This window comes from Rhipicephalus sanguineus, chromosome 11 (assembly GCF_013339695.2).
Source record: "Rhipicephalus sanguineus isolate Rsan-2018 chromosome 11, BIME_Rsan_1.4, whole genome shotgun sequence".
Classification (NCBI taxonomy): Eukaryota; Metazoa; Arthropoda; class Arachnida; order Ixodida; family Ixodidae; genus Rhipicephalus; species Rhipicephalus sanguineus.
Window position 1 is genome coordinate 97,402,625 of NC_051186.1, and position 24,956 is coordinate 97,427,580.

Here is a 24,956-nt window from a genome sequence, read left to right on the forward strand (position 1 = left end):
AAATAAAGGCGGGTTGCTCAACTGTAGACACAGCTGTGTCTGCACTTGTCACATTTCAAGCTATGAAGTTACCATACCAAAAGTAGACCCTATGAATGCATATCTCCTAAGGGTCAAACCAATCGAAATTGCCGCATTTGTAGTAATATACCTTGGTGTCATCAAACACTCTCCACCACAATCAATGAGTAAACAAGGAAGTAAACAGAAAGCAAAGAGTTAAGACGAAGCATAATCTTTTGTTGTAGGCTTCAAAATATCCTGGAAAACCGAAACAAATTGTCATTATCCTCAGCCTTGTTAGGATACTCATACAACCGATGTTTTATGCTCGCTACAAACACAGAAGTCGCTACTGTTTAGGTAATTATTGCAGGGCGGTATGTACAAGTTAATAAAACATCTCTGCACCTGTATTTGTACGGAACAACAAGATTTCAAGTGGTTTTAGGGGTATGACAAAAACGTGGATACGTGTATAACTAGTAAAATTGCAATTCACGGTAGCAGTAACATCATGTGCAGATTGCAAGGGGCAGGTTTGTTGGAAGAAAAGATTTAGTGATACCTATTTAGAGGCCAGAGCGTAAATCTTACCTTTGTTTCGACCTCAAATTCCTGCCATTTCTTTGTTCAGTTCATCAGTGCCTCGTCATATTCACTTTCAACTGAACCTAGGTTTATCAGAGGCAGCGGTACAAACACGTGTGTCAGTAAAAGGTACGCTGCACTGTTGGTACGCTGATTGACACATGGTGTCTCTGACGCATGCGCGTAGGGAAACAATGTTTGGCCGAGGCATCATGGTAGGGGTACATCCTTCCACAAGTCCATTACATCGGACCTACTCGTTTTTTTCGCGATCCATCTTTTCATATCATCAATCTGATCTTTCGTGAAATGAGCTTTCCAGTCTCCCACGATGCCCTTGCGAACAAATCCATCATCGCTGTGTAGGGGCTCGTCGTCGTGAGCTATCATTTCCCTGTACACCTCCAGTGACTTGACAGCCCCGTCCGGGCCCAGGCTCAGCATGTCTTTGAGAAGCGTATGCACATGTTCGTAAATACGCCTTGCATATTTTTTAGGCTTCATGCGTCGCGTATCCTATTCATTAAGGTAGGGTCCTCGCGGAGCTTCCTTCCATACTCCTCACCCATGAAGTCCGCTATCTTCAGTGTCCAGAAATCGGCGTCTTTCTTCATTTGCTCGTAAGTAAAGAAGAGGATGTTCGGGTCATTGCGGTGCTCGTACCAAGAGAGCAAGAAATCAAAGCAGTCTCCACAGGAAAGCTTGCCGGCAATGAATAACTTGCAGAATCTCTCGAATGAGGCATCGTATTTCTTTGCCGTCATGCTCTTGAAGTGGTGGTAAAACGACACGCAAACGTCGTACGGGTTGCGCGTGACGTAGATGTACTTCGCTTGAGGAGAGTATGGCTGCAAATTGAATGGCAGATGAGTCTTCAACAGCCCTGGCCTAACCATTCTCTCGGCTGCTTCAGCACCCATCATTTCCATAAGCGGCGACGCTAACTCGGCGTCCTCAACAGTTTTCGGTGGACGGCCATCAGTGAGTATGCTGAGGATGATGTATTGTGTCCACGTTGTGCCGCACTTTGGGTACGTCACCAGGAATAGGTCGTCCTCCCGTGGCGTGTATGCAAGCGCGGAACGGATGATGTCCTCGTGGAAAAATTTATTGATCCATAAGCCGTCCACGTCTCTGCATTGATCAAAATCCATGGCTGAAGTACCTGGCAGTCACTTCAGACGATTCTTGCATTGACACCTGTAAGCAAAAGAACAAATCTTTGGCTGAGTTTTGGCCCATAGAAAAGTGCCAATCAGGCATTTGAGAAGTATAGTCAGAAAAGGCAAAAATAGGGGATCTTCATAATGATTTGTGATCGCGCCACACAGGGCGCGCCCGCCATTCCTGGGGAGCGTCTGCTAGCGCCTCCGTTAGTTAGGCCAGGGGCAAGCTGTGCGACAGTTGTTTCTGGAATTTTCAGGCCGAAAACATGCAGCCGTTTCTTCCGAAATTCAGCAGCGAGGGGTCAGTGGACCTTATTGTGCTGCCGGGAATCGACGAGCGCAACGGGTCCGAGTTTTGGGCGCCTGAAAATTATCCATGTGACAGCTACACAGGGTGTACCACTTCGCAACGAAACCTTACGCCGATCGCTCTTCTCATGTGACCTGCACTTGGCATTCGACGAAGGCGTTCGAGGGAAGTGTTCGCTCGCGAGAAGGTGTGAGTTTCCAACTTCCAGAGTAAGCTTTCGTTGCGATACAATGGATCGCGTTATTTACCAATGCGATTTTAAGCTCAAGTCGTATATCTAAACCACGTTATTTCTGCGCGGTCTGTGTGACGCTGTGCTGCAGTCCTCCGCACCTTTTACGTGCGAGCGCCCTTCTACTCTACCTGTCGAAATTTCGCGGCTGTCAGAAAAGGACACAATGCTTTAGCTGGACTCACTGGGACAATGAATGGACAGTCATGTCATAGCAACAAGCAGTACGCAATTTGGTAACATTTTCCCACAATATTATCGAACGGTAATGAATGGTGTAGTACGCTGGGCACGCATGCAAGTCACGGCCCACTTGAACTTTGCCTCTGTAATGACCTTGCCCGACTCCATAATTCATATAGTTGAGAGAGGTTAATAGACTTGGCCAATGCCCGAAGTAGGGTTCTCGATGCTGCTTTGGCGCACTGCCGAAATGGACGTGCCCCATCCCCAAAATCAACTACCATAACAACTGTGCAGCATCGCCTAACGCGGCTTGGAATTTCCTTGGCGGATACGAATGATCAAAATTGATTTAGTCAAAGGCACCTTTGTACCATTCAAGTTAATTGCGTGTTTCGTCTGGCTTAGAAGCTGTGTGCCTTTCAGATGTGAAGCATCTTATAGCGGAGTTCAATCCGGTGGTGGTGGTGGTGTGACCACCCTTACTGCGCATGCGCAAACCTTCTCCACTCCCTCTCTCCCCTTTCCCTCACCACATCACCTCTCCCCTTCCCTTTCCCCCTTCTCTTTCCCCCTCTCATTTCTCTGACCCATCCCCTCTCTACTTCCCCTCTCCACTCCTCCTCTCCCCTCCCATCTCTCCTCCTCTCCCCTCCCATCTCACCCCTCTCCTTACCCCTCCCTTTTCCGCTCCCCCTGCCCCCTCTCCACCTCCGCTCTCCCCTTTCTCCCTCACCACTCCACCTCTGAAACGCAGGCTCAACATGCCGAAACACTGCTTCGCATCGCCTCATGGTGCCCTTTAGCGGGAGGTGGTGTGATTTTTAGCAATCAAAAGATTGAGGAGCCCGGGCCCTATCGGGCAAATAGGGGCAAATGAAGCTTGGCGTGTGCGTGCCTGACGTACTAATTTTCCTTCCTTCTTTCTTTTCTTCTTTCTCTCGCATTGCGCAATGCACCCTCGTAACCCTTTCATTCCTCCATGCCGGGCATTCGACCTCCACCCGAGTACTTAGCAGGGCAACACTTCTGTTACTGCGAGCAACAACGGCGGTCATGCGTTCGTATCCAGGCAACAATGAAATGGGGTGACGTGAAATGACAAGTCATTTGCGTAAAAGATAAGATTGACATATTAGAAACGGCTGATCGCCGACAAGCCCACGATCGAGAGAACATCAGTTATTGGGAAATGGCGCATAAGAATACGCAGGTGACAGGCGCAGCACGGAGGGCTGCATGTTTGTACACGTGCCGCACTTTTTTGCGTATTATGCCGCCGCCGCCACCGAAATTTGTAACTCTCATGAATGTTTGCTTGATAAAAATCTGGTCGTACGTGTGAACTGCATACGAGAGGCGTCGAAGTAGGTATCTCCACTTGTTTTCGCAGCACACTAGTTGTTTGTAACGCATTGTGAACGTAACGTATCGCGTCACAGTTTAATGGTCTCAATTGTTATCTTTGGCCAAATGACTTCGTTTCCCGTTCGTGGCTTTTGTCAATTGGCAGGATGGCTTCGCTAATGCTACGTCGAGCATCAGAGCTAACCGAAACATTCACATGCGAATAATTTTAGCGCAAAACCTTCTTATGACTTCTGACCATCAGTTATCGGAACTTTGTGCTCTTTTGATATTATACTATTGACCGCCATCTTTTCTTTAACATGCAACAATAAAAATTCGCTAGCGCCTGCTTTTACATAAACAACTTAGCATAAGAAGATATTTGTTTATATAAAGGCATTGACGAGGAATCCAGAACTGCTTACTCAAGTAAGCGTGTTTTTTTACAGCGAAAGCTGTTATGAGATCATTTCACCGGCCGTTTTTGGCGCCGTAGTTGTCCGCCGCCGCCGCCGCCGGTGTCCGTAACCATTATCGCTCAAAATAAGAAAAAAGAACGAAATAAGAAAAAAATTCCAGGATGGAACGAGGTTCGAACCTGGGCCCTCTGCGTGGGAGCCCAGTATTCAACCTCTGAGCCATGCCGGTGCTTGAAACTCCTTTGCAAAGAGGTCCTATACAGGCTTCATGTCGGGAAGGAACCACATTAGCATATGCAATATAGCGTGGTAGAAGAGTAAAATAAGCACCAAGCATCGCACAACGCGAATTCTGTAACCAGGCGTCACACAACGCGAATTGCGCAACGAGTAGGTTGTTGAATCCTTCCAACCCATTACAAAGGACTCTGCCATAATTCTTCATCGTCATCAGGCACAGCATCAACAAAGTGCGCATAATGCCTCACATGGCTTTAGCAGGTACCAACGCTCTCCGTAGAATGACGAAAAATGGCACAGTGCCTGCTGTCCTACTTCTCAAAAATTACAATGATTTATAGCGTAGTGGGTTCCTCGGAAGTGCACTTGTATTGGTTGCCAAGGAAGCCCATAAGCGCATGATCCATTTCCTCGGGGTCTCAGTAAAGTTCTTCGCCCCCCCCCCCCCGTCTCGCTCCCACGTCAACGTATGTTATACAGCATGACGGGATAGGGAAATAGCGACCGAGCGTCACCCAATGCCAATTACATAACTGGTGGGCCGTTTAAAGATTCGAACCCATTACAAAGGGCTGAGCCATAATTCTTCATCGTCATCAGTCGTCGCGTCAACAAATTGCACATAATGCTTTACAGACGTGTAGCTGGTGCCTCGCTTCTCCTCAGAATGACGAATAATGGCTTAGTAGGTGCTTCCCAACTTCTCAAAAATTGTGATTTATGGTGTAGTGGGTACCTTTCTAGTATACTTGTATTGTAGCCCCAAGAGAGCTTAACGGGCTCTAGAAACGCCGCTCTTCCAGCTTTCGCGGTGACTGTGCTGCGGTTTCAGCGCAGGCCTGGCGTTTTTTTTTCAAGGCTGCCAGGCGCCACTGATAACGATATCACTAGCATGACAATTCCTTCGCATTTTCAGTCTCGAGAAGCTGCAGAATAGGAAAGCATTTGTGAATTTCGGTATACAGAACTTCTCTTTGCAAACGCACATTTTATTAGTCGGTAGCCTTCGCTTATGATATGTCGAGAGTCGGGAGTGAATTCAATTTTTTTCTTGTGAGAATTTCATTGAGGTAGGCTTTTTTATTTGAAAGCATAGGTATTATTAGCGAAGGGGTCCGGGCGAGGGTAATGTCTGCTCCTAATAGATTGGCTCGTAGAAAATTTTGAGCGGGATTTGAAATTGGTACGCTCGACGAACACGGGTGTACACAAACAATTCGCGCTTATGGTGCACCTAAACCTTTCCCCGTCTCGTGTATTTCAATTTGTGCTCTAAGTTCCCGGTGAATATGCAATACCAATTAGCCCACCTATCCAACCTATCTACGCTTAGTTGCAGCTGAATAGGAAAATAACCCTGTTATATCATTGGACATAAAATGAAACGGACTTCTTCGCCAAAGCAGCTTGACAAACATTGGCAATAGTAGCTGAGATGAAATACCTCTTACCTCTCAGAGAGAGAATACAGCGACGGAAGCGAGGCGGATTCACTTCAACACTTCAAGCAACTTTTGCACAGAAGCGCGGCGAAAATGTTGTTCCTCTGCTGGACCTTCTAACTACACTTCTAATAGAGCAGGGCCAGTGTCGGCTTGAACACCCTCTACAAACAATGTTTCTAGAAAAAGCGACCCTTTGTGCTAGGAGTGTTTCGGGCGCGTGATAACATTTGGAGGAAAGGCTGATAACCGAGAATCGCGTAGAAACGTTATCCGTGACACTCCAGGACGCGGCGAATGACATCGTCTCAATAGAAAGCGTGACAACGTATCGATTCCACAGTTTCTCAGCTCTTTTGTCTGCCTCTACCTACCTTTAACAGCCCCTCAGATTGCTGCTTGTCTTCCAAGAAGTTCGCTACAGTTAAACGGTACGGTGACAGCCTAATCTTAGACGTCGTCAGATACGCCCCTGATTGATACCTCACGTTTTCATACGGGCTATATTAATGAGATGGTAGTATCTGTTGGTTGACGGCCAATATATATGATCCGACATGTTGGCAATCCGTGCAGTATTGTTATTTTTGTCTCGCTTGCTCTTTTTTTGAAGTGGATCGAAGCAGCCGGACCCTCACGTGTGCGGATGCTCTACGGTTTTTCTTAGTGATATGTGCAAATGGTGTTGTAATGCCGTGACCATTATGCGAGAAGTTATATATATATATATATATATATATATATATATATATATATATATATATATATATATATATATATATATATATATATTATAAAGACGTTTATTAGCGGGCACACGGCTATGACACAACTGCGACAGTCAAGGCGGGGCCGACTCTTAGCGCGAGCTGCGTTCTCCGAAAAGAGCCGAAGAGGGCAACCCACTACAAGGTGCTCGAGAGGACGACCCATTACCAAGTTCGAACGCTTCGCTACAATTACCCCGGGTACGAAAAGGGAGCCGCCTGGCGACCTAGCAACTGGTCACTATGAGAGGGTCATGGTAGGGTTTCAGGCGCTCCACGTTGACAATGTCGCGCCCTCGACGGCGCATGTCCGAAGATGGTTCGATGGGTTCGATCAGGTAGTTGACCGGGGATGTGCGTTCGACGACACGGTAGAGGCCTTCGTATTTGGACAGTAGTTTGGAAGAGAGGCCAGTTGCAGTGGTAGGGACAGAGAGCCATACGAGCGCTCCAGGGAAGAACGTGGGCGTAGAAGTGGTGGTGTCACCGCGAATGCTCTTCTGCCGCTCTTGGTTATGCGTAGTAAAGGTCTTGGAGAGCTCACGACACTCCTCGGCAAGTCTGGCTGTGGCAGGAAGAGGCGCACATTCAGTTTGATCTAGCTTGTAGGGAAGGATTGTGTCGATTGTGTGCGACGGGTGCCTGCCGTACAATAAGAAAAAGGGCGAGAAACCAGTAGTGCTCTGAGGGGCGGTACTATAGGCGTACGTGACGAAAGGTAGAATGGCATCCCAATTTGTGTGGTCGGCGGCGACGTACATCGAGAGCATGTCGCCGAGCGTACGGTTAAAGCGTTCGGTGAGGCCATTCGTCTGCGGGTGGTAAAGAGTAGTTTTGCGGTGAACAACGTTGCACTCTTTAAGAATGGCTTGACGACTTCCGACAAGAAGACACGGCCTCCATCACTGAGCATCTCCTGGGGTGGACCGTGACGCAGCATGAATCGGTGGAGCAAGGAGGCCACATCGCACGCTGTAGCCGCAGGGAGGGCGGCAGTTTCAGCGCATCGCATGAAGTGGTCTCAGCAATGATGGCCCAGTGCGTACCAGCGGACGTCAGAGGCAGTGGCCCATACAAATCGACGGCAACGCGCCCAAACGGTCGGTCAGGGCAAGGTAGAGGTTGCAGACCTGCCGGCGACAGGTGCGTTGAAGTTTTGCGGCGCTGACAATCGATGCAGGAGCGAACGAACTTCTGCACGTAGCGGTACATTCCTCGCCAAAAGTACCGTTGGCGAATGCGGTGGTAGGTTTTCGATACCCCAGAGTGTGCACACTGCGGATCAGAGCGTAACGACTCGCATATGTGAGAACGCAGGCTGTGGGGTATTACTAGTAGCCACTGGCGGCCGTCGCCTTCGTAATTGCGTCGGTGGAGGAGGTCGTCGCGAACGGCGAAATGGTGGGCTTGACGACGCAACGCGCGAGAGGATGGTGTGGCTGATGGGTCAGTCAGCAAGTCTATCAGTGAGGCAATCCATTGGTCCTTGCGCTGTTCGGTAGCAATGGTATGAATGTCGAGGGAAGAAACGGCAAAGGTTGACACTGCGCTGTGGGCATTGTCATCAGGCAAGGGAGAGCGGGACAGGGCATCGGCGTCAGCATGCTGGCGTCCGTTGCGGTACAGCACGCGGATGTCGTAGTCTTGCAGGCGAAGTGCCCACCGGGCGAGACGGCCTGAGGGATCCTTCAATGACGACAACCAGCACAGTGCATGATGGTCGGTGAAGACATCAAATGGGCGACCATACAAATAGGGTCGGAACTTCCTAAGGGTCCAGATGATTGCCAAGCAATCTTTCTCCGTAACGGTATAGTTGGTCTCAGCTTTAGTAAGCGTACGACTTGCATATGCCACAACGTATTCCGGGAACCCAGGTTTGCGCTGCGCAAGAACAGCGCCGAGCCCAACACGGCTGGCGTCCGTGTGTACCTCTGTAGGGGCCGTAGAGTCGTAGTGGCGTAGTATAAGAGGAGACGTCAACAAACGACGGAGCTTTGCGGAAGCGTCGTCGCACTCTGACGACCACGAATTGAGGGGCCCGTTGCTGCCAAGGAGCTTCGTCAGCGGCGATATGATAGTCGCGAAGTTTCGGATGAAGCGCCGGAAGTAGGAGCATAGTCCTAAGAAACTGCGCAGTTCTTTGACCGACGTAGGTTTAGGGAACTCTGTCACGGCCCGAAGCTTAGCTGGATCGGGGAGAATTCCGTCCTTGGACGCGACGTAGCCCAGTGTTGTCAGCTGCCGTGCTGAAAATCGGCACTTCTTTAGATTCAGTTGTAGCCCGGCGTCGCTTAAACGCGTCAACACATGCCGCAGGCGTTGAGGACGCGTGCACAAGTCCGGGGTGAAAACGACGACGTCGTCGAGGTAGCACAGGCACGTGTGCCATTTCAAGTTGCGCAGAACGGTATCCATCATGCGCTCAAAGGTCGCGGGCGCATTACACAGCCCAAACGGCATAACGTTGAAATCGTACAATCCATCGGTCGTGACAAAGGCTGTCTTCAGTCGAGCGTCGTCAGCAATGGGGACTTGCCAGTACCCTGAGCGCAAATCGAGCGATGAAAAGAATTCTGCTCCTTGCAGGCTGTCAGTGGCGTCGTCTATTTGAGGTAGGGGCTAAACGTCCTTACGGGTGATCTTATTCAGTCGTCGGTAGTCCGCACAGAACCGCAAGGAGCCGTCCTTCTTCGCAACGAGCTTCGCAACGAGCAACGAGTACTGGGATTGACACCCATCACCCCCACCAAATTATAAAGTCGTTTATTAGCGGGCACTCGGCGATGATACACGACAGCGACAGTCAAGACGGGGCCGACTCTTAGCGCGAGCTGCGTTCTCCGAAAAGAGCTGAAGAGGGCAACCCACTAGAAGGTGCTCGAGAGGACGACCCATTACTCAGTTCGAACGCTTCGCTACAATATATATATATATATATATATATATATATATATATATATATATATATATATATATATATATATATATATATATATATATATATATATATATATATATATATATATATATATATATATATAGGCTTGATGGGTGTATTTATCGAAAGGGTAATGTCTAAATATCGTTGACGGGTGCACTACTCTGCTCTGACATGAAAGCTTTTCTCAATGATCATAGCAGTAGCACTGACTACACAGCGGTATTAAGCTTTCACAGGAGGAGAGATGAAGGTCCGAGGCAGAGACGGGAACCAGATGCGAGTATCCAGTGGGTCACTCTGAACGACGATGGAATATAGAATTCCTACTTCCTATAAAGGACGCAACAAAGGAGTTCAATTGAAATTGAGCCTCTTCTACCCTCATGAAATACTTGCGCTTTGAAATTTAAATCTGTCTACATGCGAGAGACTGTCCCAAGTTTCGCTAAAACACGTTGCAATAATTAGAGAGCATCAGGCAGGCAGGCAAGCGTATTGATCATCTAAGCCACATCAACTACTATGCAAAACGCACTGACGGTGTCTTGGTATTGCGACATGCATGAAAAAAATTGTTCTATGAGGAACAGTGAATGAAGGTAAAAAACAGACAGCATATTCGCGGGTGGTATCTGTCGTTCACCTTCCGGTTACCTGCCCGTAAGGGAACTTTTATCACGTACATACTCCGCGACCATTTCACGGGAAGAAAAGAAGCCAAAGTATCCCAAATTTGAACACATAATGATCTACCTATTAATAAAGTGTGGTATTGTGTTGTGCGCATCATAACCACGATGTGATGACGAGCGCGCCGTATCGCTCTACTTTGAAATAATTCTTGATCACATGAGCTTCTAAACTTGCACGTAATTCTGAGTAAACGGCCTTATTTGCGCTTCGACGCCCATCTTACATAGCGCGCATTGTCAACATACCGCCCCTTCCTGATACCACACAACACAGAGTAGCTTGACACATGTGGGCGGCTTCTCGCGGGTCAGGGCTGGTCAAGATAAGCGCATGACTTTCTACGAATACAAGCTCTTGAAATGCTCTCTCCGGATAACAGTCGGCTTCCTCAGTGATGCCAAAAGACAAACAAGAGGACCTAGGCTCTCGTTATCTGCTTTCCGAGGAGCATGCAATCAACACAATAGTTGTCGCGTTATCGGTGCACTCTCAGCAGTTCTTAGGCACACGTGCGGTGCAGCTGTCGCTTTGAAGAGAGGCCACTCGAGTCGACATTGCACTCGATATTTTTCTCTGTATTTGGGTCAGATCGGTTTGTTAACGTTTTTGCGAGCTTGCCCTGCAGCGTTTCTGGCTCTATAAAGAGCACACTATCCCGATCTTTACCGATAACTCATTATGCAGGCCTCAGACTACGCTGTCGAAATCTATGGCGTCATAACAAGCAGATACAGAAACTTCAAGGTATCGTCGCCATTTGCATTATCGTGTTGTGCGTTTTCTCTCTTGCAAAGCGTTTCCTTGTAGCAAAAGGGGCTGTCTTCGGTGTTGTGAAAAAGAGATTCACTAATACTAGATAAAGTATTCTTCTTCGTCGTGTCCTGTCCTTTAGGTGCTGACCTAATTAACCCAACAGACATCGTTCTTGGTTTGTGATTACTTTGAGTGGAAGGACTTGATACGCCAGTGAACGCTATGCCTGCTATCGGCGAATATCGGGCACTTGACCTAGTATGTAGTGCTTCCACAACGAACTGCATTGTCCTTGCCGATGGCGTGTCGCACGGTGCGGTGCCGATGACCTGACTCGGCGTACTCAATTGTGTGCGATTAGCGCTGTCAACAGATCATGATGCGTGCTAAACGTATATCTTGCATGCAACTCGGACTTAGAATTATACACTCCGGGACATTTTTAGATTATAACCAGTATAGCAGGTGAAGTATGCACAATAAGATAATAAGATATGCGTGAAGACAGCTTCCTGATCTCGGCTCTTAGAACAACGGCCTTCATATAGAAACACAGTCGTATAAGTAGCGGTCCATTGGCATTCTGTACTACTATAGCTAGGTCACGAAGACGCACAGACAGCGCATGTCTGACAAGTCTCTTGGAACGGTAAATTCATGATTTATGGCATGTAGTACAACTTACTCTAGTGTGTGTGTGTGTGTGTGTGTGTGTGTGTGTGTGTGTGTGTGTGTGTGTGTGTGTGTGTGTGTGTGTGTGTGTGTGTGTGTGTGTGTGTGTGTGTGTGTGTGTGTGTGTGTGTGTGTGTGTGTGTGTGTGTGTGTGCGTGTGTGTGTGTGTGTTGTTCTATACAACAGGATTACGCTTGCATGTTTCGCATCTTTCACGTCGGGCATATACAGCATAGTACTAGAAGTTTGTATCGGTGGATCGGGTGTGCTGGCTACGGTCATCCCATCTGCATGCTGCATCCGGCACCAGTATTTTCATAGAGTGTGTGCTAATGCCATCGAGAAAGCAGATGTTATATCAAGTCAAACACAACACAGCCACACAGCTCAGCGACATTAGTAAAAAGCGAGAAAGAAGTACTCAATATTTAAAACTTACTGACAATTCATTGCTTTATAGAATGATTTATCGGCCTTCCTGATGTAATGCGACAGTTTGTAATTATGAAAGGACAAAAGATTGAGCATGTTTTTTTGTAACCTTGGTCTAAGCTAATAATACAATAATATGTGGGGTTTAACGTCCCAAAGTATCTAAGCTATTCTAGTGGTAGTTTCTTAAAATGTTCTTCTCCTAGCGAAAGTTATCAAACATTAAAATTCCACAGAAAGACTATGGCCACATGAAAATATTTGCCCGATTCCAATCTCACGTTTGATTGCGCCATTCACAAATTTAGGTTTGACTGCCACCTAACGAGCCTTCTGTTCGGCTTTATGTAGGAATTGAGAATAATGAAAGGAAAAGAGCAAACAAAGGCAAGTGATACCTGAAACTTTCGTTAGGATCTCGGGAAAAAAAACACATTCAATTTCCATATTTGACGAGAGCTAGACCTCCGCGTGACAGATATCCTAACCAACTCCTTAATATAGATAAATTGCTAATATTTGAGGACTGCTTAGAGCCATGTGTGTCGCTCTTAGCTTTTATCCTTTTGTACTCTCTATGACGTACGCTACATCTTTGTTCTACTATATACTATACCAGCAGGGCCCCAAGCAACATTGACTAATGCCACATTTGAGCAATGAATAACTAAACTTCGTGTGGCGGGTTAAACGTTGCGTGCTGCCGACTGTGACTGAAAACACGCTAGACACAGGCGTGGTGTCATAATAACGCAGCCGACCAGAGTAGCTTCACTGTAGAATGTCTGGCATGATGTCCATGTCTGGCTGGGAACAATTAGTCGCGGATGCAGCGCCTCCCTGGTTGCAATGTTTACACATCATAACAGAAATTATCCAACTGCTCTGTTTGGCGCTGATACGAAGCGGAAGAAAATGTGGGCAGCTTGCACTAGTGGTTCAAGGCTGGACTAACAGCGCAGCTTCGTAGCCCACGTAGATTATTAACAACGTCTTAATTACCATGGAATTCATTAGCAAGGACTTAGTTTGTATGGCCCCGATTTAGCTTGGCGTTAATTAGTGCGGTCGTAATTGGCAAGTTCTTAAGCAGAAGGTTCTAATTAGCAAAGTCCTAATTAGCATGGCATTATTATATACTATTTAGCATGTTCTTAATTATCGAGGTTCTCTCCCGTTCTGTTCCTGCTTTTACTTCTCTTTCCCTGTCTGTATATTTCTTTGTCTCTCTCTCTCTCTTTTATTTCTCTTCTGATTATCTGTTCCGTTCTTCTCTTTTGACTGCTTCAGAGGGCACAAGCGTTAAAGAAACCTGTACATGGAACATCGATCATGTCAACCTCAATAGGTGTGCGGGCCACAGGCCTTATTACCCGCCAAAGTTCTGGCGATGCAGAAAAAAGTACTACAACTATCCCCATTTCTCCGATGTATGCACGTCGCTAAGAGCAAACTGTCTTTATTTATAGTCAGTCCTAAGACGGAGAAAGCGCGAAGGAAGCGCGCAACAGCTGAGCTTATGCAATGCACGCGCTAAGCGCAGCTATAAGGTTCATTATGGTGATAGTACTCTGCTCCCGCGAACCGGTGGAACAAAGAGTTGAGCAGCTCCGCTTATAAAGCAGTGAAGTTTTGGCGAAGTCACTAACGCTAGGCAACGCTTTCATCTTATGGACACTTGCTGAAAACACAGCGTATCGTTCTAATGAAACCATAGCATTATTGGAAAGGTCTCTTATGCTGCCGATGTTTGCCATTTTCCTTCTCATCTATGCATCCTTGGTACAACGTAATGATTTATCCGCGACATTCATTTACTAAACTCACTGTCACAACGAGCAATGCTTACAGCTGACCATTTATGTACATGCACAGCCACACGAAGTTCAAACTTCGTCGCCGTTCTCTCATGGTAGATCGAGATCCCTCCATAAATTCATAACATCCGAGCCTTTCGTTTTTTCAGCAATCCACGTTTTCATATTCTTTATCTGCTCGTTCGTGAAATGAGCCTTCCAGTCTCCCACGATGCCTTTGCGAACAAACCCGTCGTCGCTGTGCAGGGGCTCTTCATCGTGAGCTATAACTTCCCTGTAAACTTCCATTGACTTGATAGCCCTATCTGGACCCAAGCACAGCAAATCTTTTATCATCGTACGCATCTGCTCGTTGAAGACTCCTTGCATATTCTTAAGGCTCGACGCGTCGATAATTTTGCGTAGTAAGGCAGAGTCGTCGCGAAGCTTCTTCCCGTACTGTTCTCCCATGAAATCGGCTATCTTGAGTGTCCAGAAATCGATGTCTTTCTTCATTTCCTCGTACGTGAAGAACAAGACGTTTGGGTCATTCCGGTGCTCGTACCAGGAGAGCAAGTGATCGAAGTAGTCTCCGCAGGAAACCTTGCCGGCGATGAATGCTTTGCAGAACCTGTCAAAGGACGCATCATATTTCTTGGCTGTTATGCCCTTCATGTGATAGTAGAAAGACACGCAAACGTCGTACGGGTTGCGTGTGACGTAGATGTATTTTGCTCGAGGCGAGTACGGCTGCAAATTGAACGGTAGGTGTGTTTTCAAGAGACCTGGCCTGGCCATCCTCTCAGCCGCTTCGGCGCCCATCATTTCCATGAAAGGCGACGCTAGCATGAAGTCGACCACAGTTTTCGGTGGATGTCCATCAGTGAGTATGCTGAGGATTAGGTACTGTGTCCAAGTCGTGCCGCACTTTGGGTACGTTGCGAGGAATATGTCATCATCTCGTGGTTTGTATGCTAACACGGATCGGATGAGATCTTCATGGAAGAAATGGTGGATCCAAAGGCCATTCACATCTCGGCATGAGTCGAAATCCATGTTCAAGTCGTCACCAGCCTCCTTAGGCAATTTGTGGAGTGGAACCTGGAGAGAAATTAGCAGAGATTTCATTTTGCCTTGGGCATTGAACAATCATGCTAATACAATCAATGGGAAACAAGCGCGCAGAATACGGACAATAAATGCTGGCAGTAGAATGTCTGCTAGTAATAAATGATAATGTCAAACATGGTATATATATATACATATATATATATATATATATATATATAGAGAGAGAGAGAGAGAGAGAGAAAGCGAAAGGCAGGACAATCAACTAAAATAAGCTTGTTTATGGTAGTTCACTTTACGGCATAACATTTCATAATATGTCAATTATATTGAAGGAAAGACCATTACTTTAACAGCTCGTTTTTATTTGCTAGACACAATATTAATGAGAATTGACAGACAACAATGCCACGGAAAGCATAGGGGGTGCTATTTGTAGTAATTAGGATAAAAGAAAGTAAAGTGGACGAAAAGATAACTTGCCGCCGCTGGCAAGTTATCTTTTTGTCATGTATTTTCGTCATGCATTTCGTCATGTATTTTCGTCATGTATTTTCGTCATGTATTTTTGAAGGGCGCTCACGTTCACAAATTGCAGAATCTTCTGAAGATGTCTGATGACTGCGACGCGTAATACGTTGCGAGGTATTTGTAGCGCTCTTCAGAATATTCCGTGCATGCTAATGAAGGCGCATTTCGAGCAAACATGTGCAACAAATATAGCTTGAGTACCGTGCTTCCGCGACTTTCATTTGTAAATGAAGGTTCTGTAATGGGGAAATTTTGTACTTGTTCATGTTACAACAGAACATACGATGACTCCTAGACATCCGGCCATGATATATCAAGACGATGGCTAAAACTCGGTCTTACAAAAATCTATAATACCTTCTCATGGCAACGCCTCCCGCTATGCATGAAATCAACTCGTTCTGTGAGCCACAATTTGCCACAAGTGGAGTGAATGGTAACTACACAGGTAAAATTATCAACAAAACGTGTGATATGGAAGATCTCTGGTTCTGCTGTGATGTTGAAAATGATCAACAGAAAACGTTGGTTGTAGATGGCGCTGACCTTATTGCACGATCGTTAAGCATACCACGTGCAGAACAGTTCGTATTCGCCTACTAGCTAAGTAGTCACTCTTGCAATTCTAGCAAAACAGGTGGCAGTGACATTCATGGTGCCTCGCAGAAAGCTAACAGGATTAAAAATTGGACTGTTTCGTGCATATTATGCACGTCTCTATTATGTAGAGCCGACAATTAAAGAAAAGGATTTATAAAAGAAAATACAAGGCAAGTGCTGACAACAAATTTATTCTTCTTACTGCACACCAAACCGAATGAAACGTCATCCTTTGCGAACTAACGTCCATACATTCGTAGTCCGCAGTGAATTAATACAAGTTTTTCGTATACTAGCGAGCTCTGAAACGTCAAATCCTCAGACCGCTTACATATCGATTATCTAAAAGCCACTTCACTCTCGCTTAACGCAGTCGTCGAGGGGTGGGCACCACTCGTACATCCATACTTGCCGACCATGCGCATTTCTGCAATCGCACTAGTTATTCTTTCTGCGAGATCGTATGCAGGCGAGAGAAAATGGAGTACATAGGCAACGCACTTGTAAATACAATTCGTGAGAAGACGCTCCTTACCTGGTAGTCGGTGCGTAGAGGGACAGGAGTGGCTCGGATTCTATCCAGGCAATCATTAACAACAAGGCGAAAAGACGTTGCAATACTTAGCCGTCGAGCTACTGACAATGTTGCGCGCGGCCAGCAGGCGCTCACCAAGAACAAGGAACTCACGGAACGCGTTTGCCGCGACGAAAGCTTGAGGGAATCTGACTTGCTTATGTTGCGAGGGCCGCCGTTCACGTGAGAAGACAAAGAGGAAGGGCTGGCCGAGAAATGTGTACGAAGGTTATCCGCACAGTTCGAGGACGCGGCGAGCGGCGTAGAAGCATGACAGCGTATCTATTTGGCAATCATTCGGCCCGCGTTGGCCTCCGACTTCCCCTCAAAGACATTCGCGCGCTATTCTTGAGATTGTCAGATACCGCCATTAGTCGACTCTGATTCGTCCAGAGGGCTGCTACGCCCTCTCTGATTGGCTTAAAATGCCGCCATCACGCAATTTTGCAATACGGCGGAATTTGACAGTGTCCAGAATAGCACCCTGATTGATTGTCTCGCTATAGACCAGTATTTTCCTCGCTTGCAGGAGGCAGTCATCTTTGATGGGGTGCTGCTGATCGCATGATACAGACAACCACGATAATGCCCGGCCTTTCCTTACGGCATGTTGGCTATGCTGACCGCGAGCGTTGGCTCGACGTCAGTTATGAGGTAAGCAATCCCGCAGCCCCCAGCTCTGACCGCGCCGACTGATGGCAGCTGGGGTCAAGAGTATGTTTGCTTGCCCTAAACATGGGTGCGAGAGTAGAAGTAATTTGGTGTATTCTGACTGGTCGCTTCGTTGGAGCGGCACAGTATTCACGCAATCGTAGACGTGGCCACACTTGCCAGTGATGCACTTACGCCATGTTTTGATGGCTCTATAACGATGTAGGACGGCCTACTTTTCAAGGTGAAGGTATGCGCACGTTGCTTAATCGCAAGCAACTGTTCTGCTTGAGTGTGAATTGCGAGCAATTCGAGTCTGCTTTCGCTTCTTACATCTTGAAGAAACTGTGCCCTTTCCGCGCAGGTTACCTGTGCCATTTTATGTATTTTACGTGCGTGCACAATTATGAAACATATATATACAGGGTGTTGCATGTCACTAGAAGGTAATATTTAAGGAAAATGTGGTGAACGACAGCTGAATTAAACCAACGGCATCAGATTTGCCGTCATTTGGTGCTCGTTAGGATACATATTTATAGCGTAATTATCGCGTAAGTATAATCATTGGTTAGCTAAGATGAATGATGCCAAATATTTAATTTTCAATTTATGCCCGAGTGCATTTGGTTAGGCTCAAGAGGGCATTCCAGAACGACCAATGCAATTTTTGGGCGCAACGTAAGTATGCACATGCTGCGCGGCGATTTGTTCCAGCGTTTATGCAAAGCACGCGAAATATGAAATAAGATCAACTGACTGTGGTCAAGTGCTGCCATACTGCCTCCATTGAGAAAACCAGCGCCTTTCGAGTACCTCCAGGGTGACGCCAGTACGTTTTTTGGCACTGGACCGCATGGGGACACTGGTGCACGCTCGGTTTCACCGGAACTTTGGTGAACGCACTGGGAAAGAGCTGGGTCGTACTGTTGATGGCGCTAGGTTCGCCACTGTGACGCTGCCGCGAAGCGGGCAATGCTCGTAACGCAGGAATTGTACTTCTTAGGCCATACCCACACGGTACTTTCAATATCTTGCAAGGCGAAAGATTTCAGTGTCGTTGAATACATGCATCGATGGCACCGATAGATGCTATCCTAACAGGTCTCAAGCGTATGTCACAATTTCTAGCTTGGCAAAGAAAGATAATGAGATATCTGTTTATTTTCATGATGTATATGTGCCATGTGAAATCACTGTCTATTTGCATGTTTCCCTTTCAAATGTGGAGAAAAGTATGTTAATAACCCAAAACAGCCAACACTGATATTTCTGCGTTCTAGGACGTTTCTTTTTTTAATACGAAAATGTTTTATGGGGGGGTGCACCAAGGCTTCAGTGACGTATTTCTGTCACGGAAATGACGCGGAAAAAAAGCACACGATGAGATGACAAAAAGATCTTGAAACAAAACGTTGCATGAACGGGAGCCGAACCGACGGCCTCTCGGATCGCGGCAACAGTTGCTGGGCACGCTATTTACTGCGCCGCGGTCACACAGTGTTGAAGCTTTACAAACACGCCTTTTATATCTCACACTTTCCTCTCATAGCGTTCTTGGTCGGCGGAGTGGTGTCGCCGTCTGGGAGCGGTAAAGCTAAGTAATGCATCATGACCGTGGCCTCCGCGAGTAGCTCCTACAGCGCATCGTTGCTACGCGTTCGTCGCCCTCGATGCGTTTCCAATAGAAATATATAAGCCACAAAGAGAAAAAAAATTAGAAAAACTTTTCGACGCGCGGAATCGAACGGGCGACCTCTCGCTTTGCAGCGCGCGGCGTTAGACGGTTAGGTCTCCAACAGTTCTGTATTTCAGCTTGCTAACGGCGAGCTATTTATATATACCATTCACTTCAGCATGCTTTCTTAGTCTCCACATGGATGGCGCGATTTGCGCGCGTGGCGCGCTTTAAAGATCGTCGCCCCGCTCCTGCGAAGGCCGTTGCTCTTCGCTCTACAGGGCGTGGTCGCCTTCGTGCGCTTATCTCGAGGAAAGAACGGGGCGGCCGGCGGGGGTGCGGCGTGGGGTTGTATGTCTTGTGCTTTCCCCGCGGTGTCCGCGGTGAAGTCACAGAGCGTACGAAGGTCACTTCGCTCGCTGCAGCAGCCGCGCTTGCGCAAGGAGCGCGCTGTCGAAACAGAAATGAACTGTGACAATTAACAACAGAAAGGAACAACTGTGACAGTTAGTTCGCGCTCGTCCTGTATGTGCATGCTGGTTCGTTTCGTGCGTCCTGCTTTATGTTTGAGCAGTGCGCTTCAAGTGTCAAGCTTTGACGCTTGATAGTTCGCGCTCGTCCTGTGTGCGTTTTTTTTCGTGCGTCCTTTGGGCTCGATCGACGCGCTGGCAATTTCGAGCTGCTTTCCGTTCTTCGCGTTACATTCCACTTTACTGCTATCGCATTCATTGCTTCGCCGTTGCGGCGAAACTGTGACTGCTTTTGTCAAAGCCTAAAGACACCCCGAGGAGGCAACCTTAGCCCAAGCCTCGGCCTCGCTCATAGCATCCATCTATAATAAAAATAGCTCTGCGACGCGCGCCTGTCTCATTTGGCTGTAACACCGCAATGCCCGCTCACGCTCACCCCGAGGAAAATCACGGCCGCTATGGAGGTAGAAAAAATGCGTGCGGCGTTTCCCTCTAGTTCTGCCCTGGTGTTGAAGTTCCGCGTCCAGTCAGCGACGCTCTTCTGGTTGTCACGCCGCTTTCTCTGATTAAGCCCTCACACTGCAGCTACCACTAGAGGTGTGCGCCGCCGCGCCGCGCCGCCACCGCCGCCTGTTTTTGGTCACGCCACTCGCGCCGCGCCGCCGAAGTACCAAGAGAGTTCGCGCCTCCGCCGCCACGCAATAATATCGGCGCGCCGCCGTTAGTCTTTTAATTCGAGTGGGCAATCTGGAAATAAAATACAGCACTTCACCGGAGGAGCGCTTCTCGAAGTGTCCATATAATGAACTGTCCATTTCAGCGGGCGCTGAATAGCGCGAGCTCGGCGAGAAGCGCGCCCCCTGTTTCCGGTTCGTGTTGTGCAGCCCCATCATGACATCACGAAGCTTTCAGACGCTCTCGACACAAGTGATAGGGACGGAATGCGCGCCAATGCAACGAACGCAGCCCTCAGAGATCCGGTTCTCGGTGCACATGTCTTTTGATCGTGTTAGCCATCGATTTAGGTTTATTGCGGCCGCTCGTCTAACGCAGCTGTAAGGTCGATGCGCATTCCCTGCATCGTTCTCAAACATCTGGGACACATTCTTATGCAAATTCAGACTTGAAAAGTTCCTGTTTCTGTGCATTTCGACCACTCTCTTCTTACGCTAGGAATGTGCTGGCGGGTTCGGTGCGGCGACGTGGTCAAGAGCGAGGTGACATCACGGCTCACCGCTTTTTCGAATCAGTGAATTCTCTCTGCCGAAATGCACTGTGGACATCTTCTTTGGATGAACGCATCGAGAATAGCTCCCCAGAAGTTGTAGTATCTTTTTTCTTTTCCAGATATATCACGAGTATTGCCTGACCTTAACGCTGCCGCGTCCTCTAGCCTTAAAGGGCGACGACCCAACTCGCTGGATAGCATATTCTTGGAGTCTTGGACCTAGTACGCTGTGCATAAATAAATAAAATAGATAAGTATTATATATATCTCGGTGCGTTAGTACACTTTTTCTTTTCATTCTTACTCGAGTACGCTAGCGCACAGGTACGAACAGGTGCTGCCCGCGCTGTCGCGGAAGACCCGACAAACACGCGGGCGCGGGCATGCGCACTGCGCGGTCATCAACGGTGCGTCGTTGCCTCCGAGATAGTGCGCGCGAATCTTGAGGCTTTAGGCGCTTTCACGTTTAGATTACAGATGACGTTGACGGCGCGTTTTTTTTTCTTTTTTCCGACGCGTTGACGCGTGCTCCTTGGCTCGAGGCAGCAGCTTCTTTGTACTAGTAACACTCGTGCCTGCGTGATGCAAGCCATCCCCGCAATCAACGTTGTAAACTTGGGCTGCGGGTCCGTCATGAATCCCAGAAAGGTGGACGGAGACCCCAAGAGACGAAGCGGACGGTGGCGAAGGGGGTGGCCTTATATCGTGTGCAAAGCGCTTCTTAAGTCACTTTCGCCGCAGTAGTTTGTTGTCATGCAGAAAAGCGTAGTAAGATTAGGAAGGGGTACTAGCGGTCACGGGGCACAACACAAAGTAAACAGAATAGCAAACATGGAATATAGCTATGCTTGTTCGTAGGCATTCATGTTGGGAAAGACATGACGTGGAAACAAGGACATAAGAGAAAAGTCGAGAGAGTGACAGCTTACTCTCACGTAGACCACTACTGGCACTTGATTGATAGATATGGCCTTGTATACGTGGGAATGCGCAGATAAATATTTGTGTCTACCTTCGGTTCCGCCGCTGTGTGATTTTTCAGTTGTTAGCGGCGTTTCTGGTGTCTTGACTACTCTGCTGTGTCCGTGTTTGCACGCCCTGTTTTTATAAAGGTCCCCCAACAGCCTCTGAAAGTACAACAAAAAACTAAAACAACGAGCGCGTTATCCTCTCTTGGCGTTTCTTGTCTTTTGGTGCAGTTCGTGATGCCAGAACAGTGATTCACGTGACATCATCAGGGTGCATACTCTCGACTGGTCTATATACGAGAAATAACAGTTGTAAATTGTCTACCATACTGCTTTGCCATGTAGCCGCCCACCCGCTCTTGCTTATCTCGCACGACTGTCGTGCGCGATTAAATGATTTCGCTCTATTTTGTGTGTTTGCAACCGCGTGTGCAGAGATAACAGACTGCAGCCGATAAGCGCGAAATCATGATAGGTTTAACGCTTAGCGCTGACATTGTAGGCGTCCTTTATGAAGAAATAGGTGGCGAGGAGATGTCTCCTGTAAGAAGGGTTTTGAAGGCGATGACGAAACCAATGGAAAAGGCACCGTATTATATGATTCTTCCAACGGACGAACTCTTTACAGCAAAGACGATGCAGCTTTCCAGGAAAAAGGCGAGCCCGCTTCGATGGTTCTTTTGTATATTTTTTATTGCGTTAGCAATTGTATGGGCACTCAGGACAGGTTTTCACCGTCACCGTCATGTTCCGTATAAACTCTAAATTGAAAAAATCGCTTCGCGCATTGTATGTTCTACCCGCGATTAAAAGCTCGCGAGCATTGGCAAGGAACATAGCTAAAGCAGAGACGAAACCAGCTGGCCATCTCCGTCACACGGAATAACATCAACCCCCGTGCCAGGCCTGCCGTCGATTGCTCCTCAAGCAGAAGGAAACGCCTCTCCCGTCATTTGCTGGGCGAAGGAGCAGGAAGGGATGTCTGGGGAGAGGTACTGCGTAACTCGAGCAGCATATGTGAACTTTAACTATAAGGGCATGGTCGAGAGCCCTGGCACGTGCGCTATTTCGGCAGACATCCCCCAGCGAACGGTTCGTATACCTTCTCCGCGCTGTGAGCGCTGTGATCTCACTGCTTCGCGCTCGGACCACTGATACGACAAACTGTCCGAAAACCATTTCTCTCCCGGGAGAAGCGTTTTGTAGAGTTAAGTGAGATCGGAGCAAAAAGAGTTAGCTGCTAGGCCTCATTCCAGTAAGATTACGGCGTGTACTTATCGCATCCACTGATTTGCCCTCTCCTCCTCCCCCCCCCCCCCCCCCCCCCGGACCGCGCCGCGCCGCCGCCGAAGGTGGAAACACCGGCGCGCCGCCGCCGGTGACTTTGGGTCCGGCGCACATGTCTAGCTACCACAAATATTTGTTTAATTATTGATCATGGGCGTTAGTCGTTGGGTTCAAAATGTGCCACCAAACGCTAACGTGGATGCATCCACGTTAAACGGTGCTATAGCTGTTTTTATTCAAAGAAAAATAATAATCGAACGAGGGACCTCTTCCTCCGCAGCGAGTGCGCTAGCCACTACGCCACGAAACGCGATCCTCCACGTAGGTAACGGCGAGCGTTACATACACACCCTTTACCGCTTGACGGACTCAGAGACGGCTGCGCTTATAAGTGTTTCTTCATTACCAGCGAGATGGCGTTAGTAGCGCGACAGGCGCATTTAATAGTCGTCGGCGAGCTCGCTCGCTTCTTCTTATACTTGCGCAGGGAGAACCTTGCCCTTCCGCTGTCTGCTCGCGCGGTTTTCTTGTGCTGAGGAGTAGAGGATGTTTCACGCTTTCACCGTGATGTCCGGCTCATGTTACGGAGCGTACAAAGCCACTCGCGCTCAAGGACGCCGCTAAACAGCAAACAGAAATGAGCGCGAACTATCTAACGTCACAGCTCGACACTTTAAGCACGCTAGTTTCCTTCGCTGCTTCGGCCGCCTTTGCAACAGGAGCGCGTTCAAACTGAGGTGTAATTCTTGTGGAGCAAGTAGCAGCAGTGAATGGACATTTTGCGCATGCCCGCACATATATCAGTTTTACATCCGTGATGTACTGCTAATTCCATTGCAGTGCTTACAAGTCTCGGGGCTTTGTTCTTCACAGGCACATCAATTCGTTACATCGCCGAGCAGTTGGCGAGAAGTTCCCTCTCCCAACGGAGACCAGAAAAACAGCTGTCCTGCGATATCGCCACACCCGAAACGCATCTTTGGTAATTCTTGCGCTTTCCCTTTCTTATTTCATCTACACTTTAGGTGACAGAAAAGTTCCGAATCTAAAATTCAGAAACTTCAATCGCATCTCACCTACGCCGAGATCGGTCCTACCCGGTGTGACTCCCAGCAAGCGTTAGGCCTTGGGCACCGGCAGAGTCCATGTACATGCCACCGAAGCTTCTAGGCTTAAGTACACGCTATTCCGACGTGTAAGAATGACTGTAGAGTACAGCTTGGACATCGGTTAACCCACACCAACCATTCCTATTGTGTACGTTGTCCACACAAGGAGCGATGACCATCAATGCGACGTGCTTTCACCAACACACAAAGGCTGTCACCGAAATCTCCCGGCTGCACTCACTGGTACTTCTTTGACTCATGTTTAAGAACACATACTCATAAATTGGTGCACATTAATGAACTAACACACTCGCATATTTTTTCAGCGCAATGTATCTGTTTTTTGCCAAGCGGTTTTATAGCTGTAGATATCGATAGATCTGTACAGCGGTACAATGGTATGGTCGCAGTATTAGCATATCGTTGCTTGCGCGCGAAATGTACTCGACATTAAATCACGTTGAGGTTGAGGAGGTGCGACGTTCGATTCCTGGTGGCGGAGGGCAGTTTTTTGTACTGCTTATTTTTTTTTTTACCTATTGGTTTCCATATCACTTTCTTTGCTCAATTATTTATAAACGGCAGGTACGCATCACTGTTCTAATGCTCTAGAGCCGTTTTGCGCTCCAGCACCCAGCGCCTCCCAATAAAGCGCCGCTTCAGCATCCCAGTATCTAGCGCGATACTGGGTCCATAATCAGGCATAGCACTGGACGCTGGTAACCAGTGGCGCTGGGACTTGCAATAGGGGCAGCGCTCTCAAACGTGCTTCCAGCAAAACTGATGCGCGGACCATTTCGAA

The 24,956-nt window shown here is 47.8% G+C and overlaps 2 protein-coding genes across 3 annotated transcripts in view; both read right to left on the minus strand.

Moving 5' to 3' along the window:
- LOC119373314 (sulfotransferase 1C2) overlaps positions 1 to 24,956 on the minus strand; it is a 321,565-nt gene that overhangs the window by 58,788 nt on the left and 237,821 nt on the right. The window lies entirely within an intron of this gene.
- Positions 13,938 to 24,956, minus strand: part of LOC119373488 (sulfotransferase 1C2) — a 60,652-nt gene continuing 49,633 nt past the window's right edge. Inside the window, exon 3 of the mRNA XM_049410985.1 lies at positions 13,938 to 14,621. Within this exon, the coding sequence (XP_049266942.1) occupies positions 14,102 to 14,621 (520 nt within the window). The 3' untranslated portion in view covers positions 13,938 to 14,101. The remainder of the gene's footprint in view (positions 14,622 to 24,956) is intronic.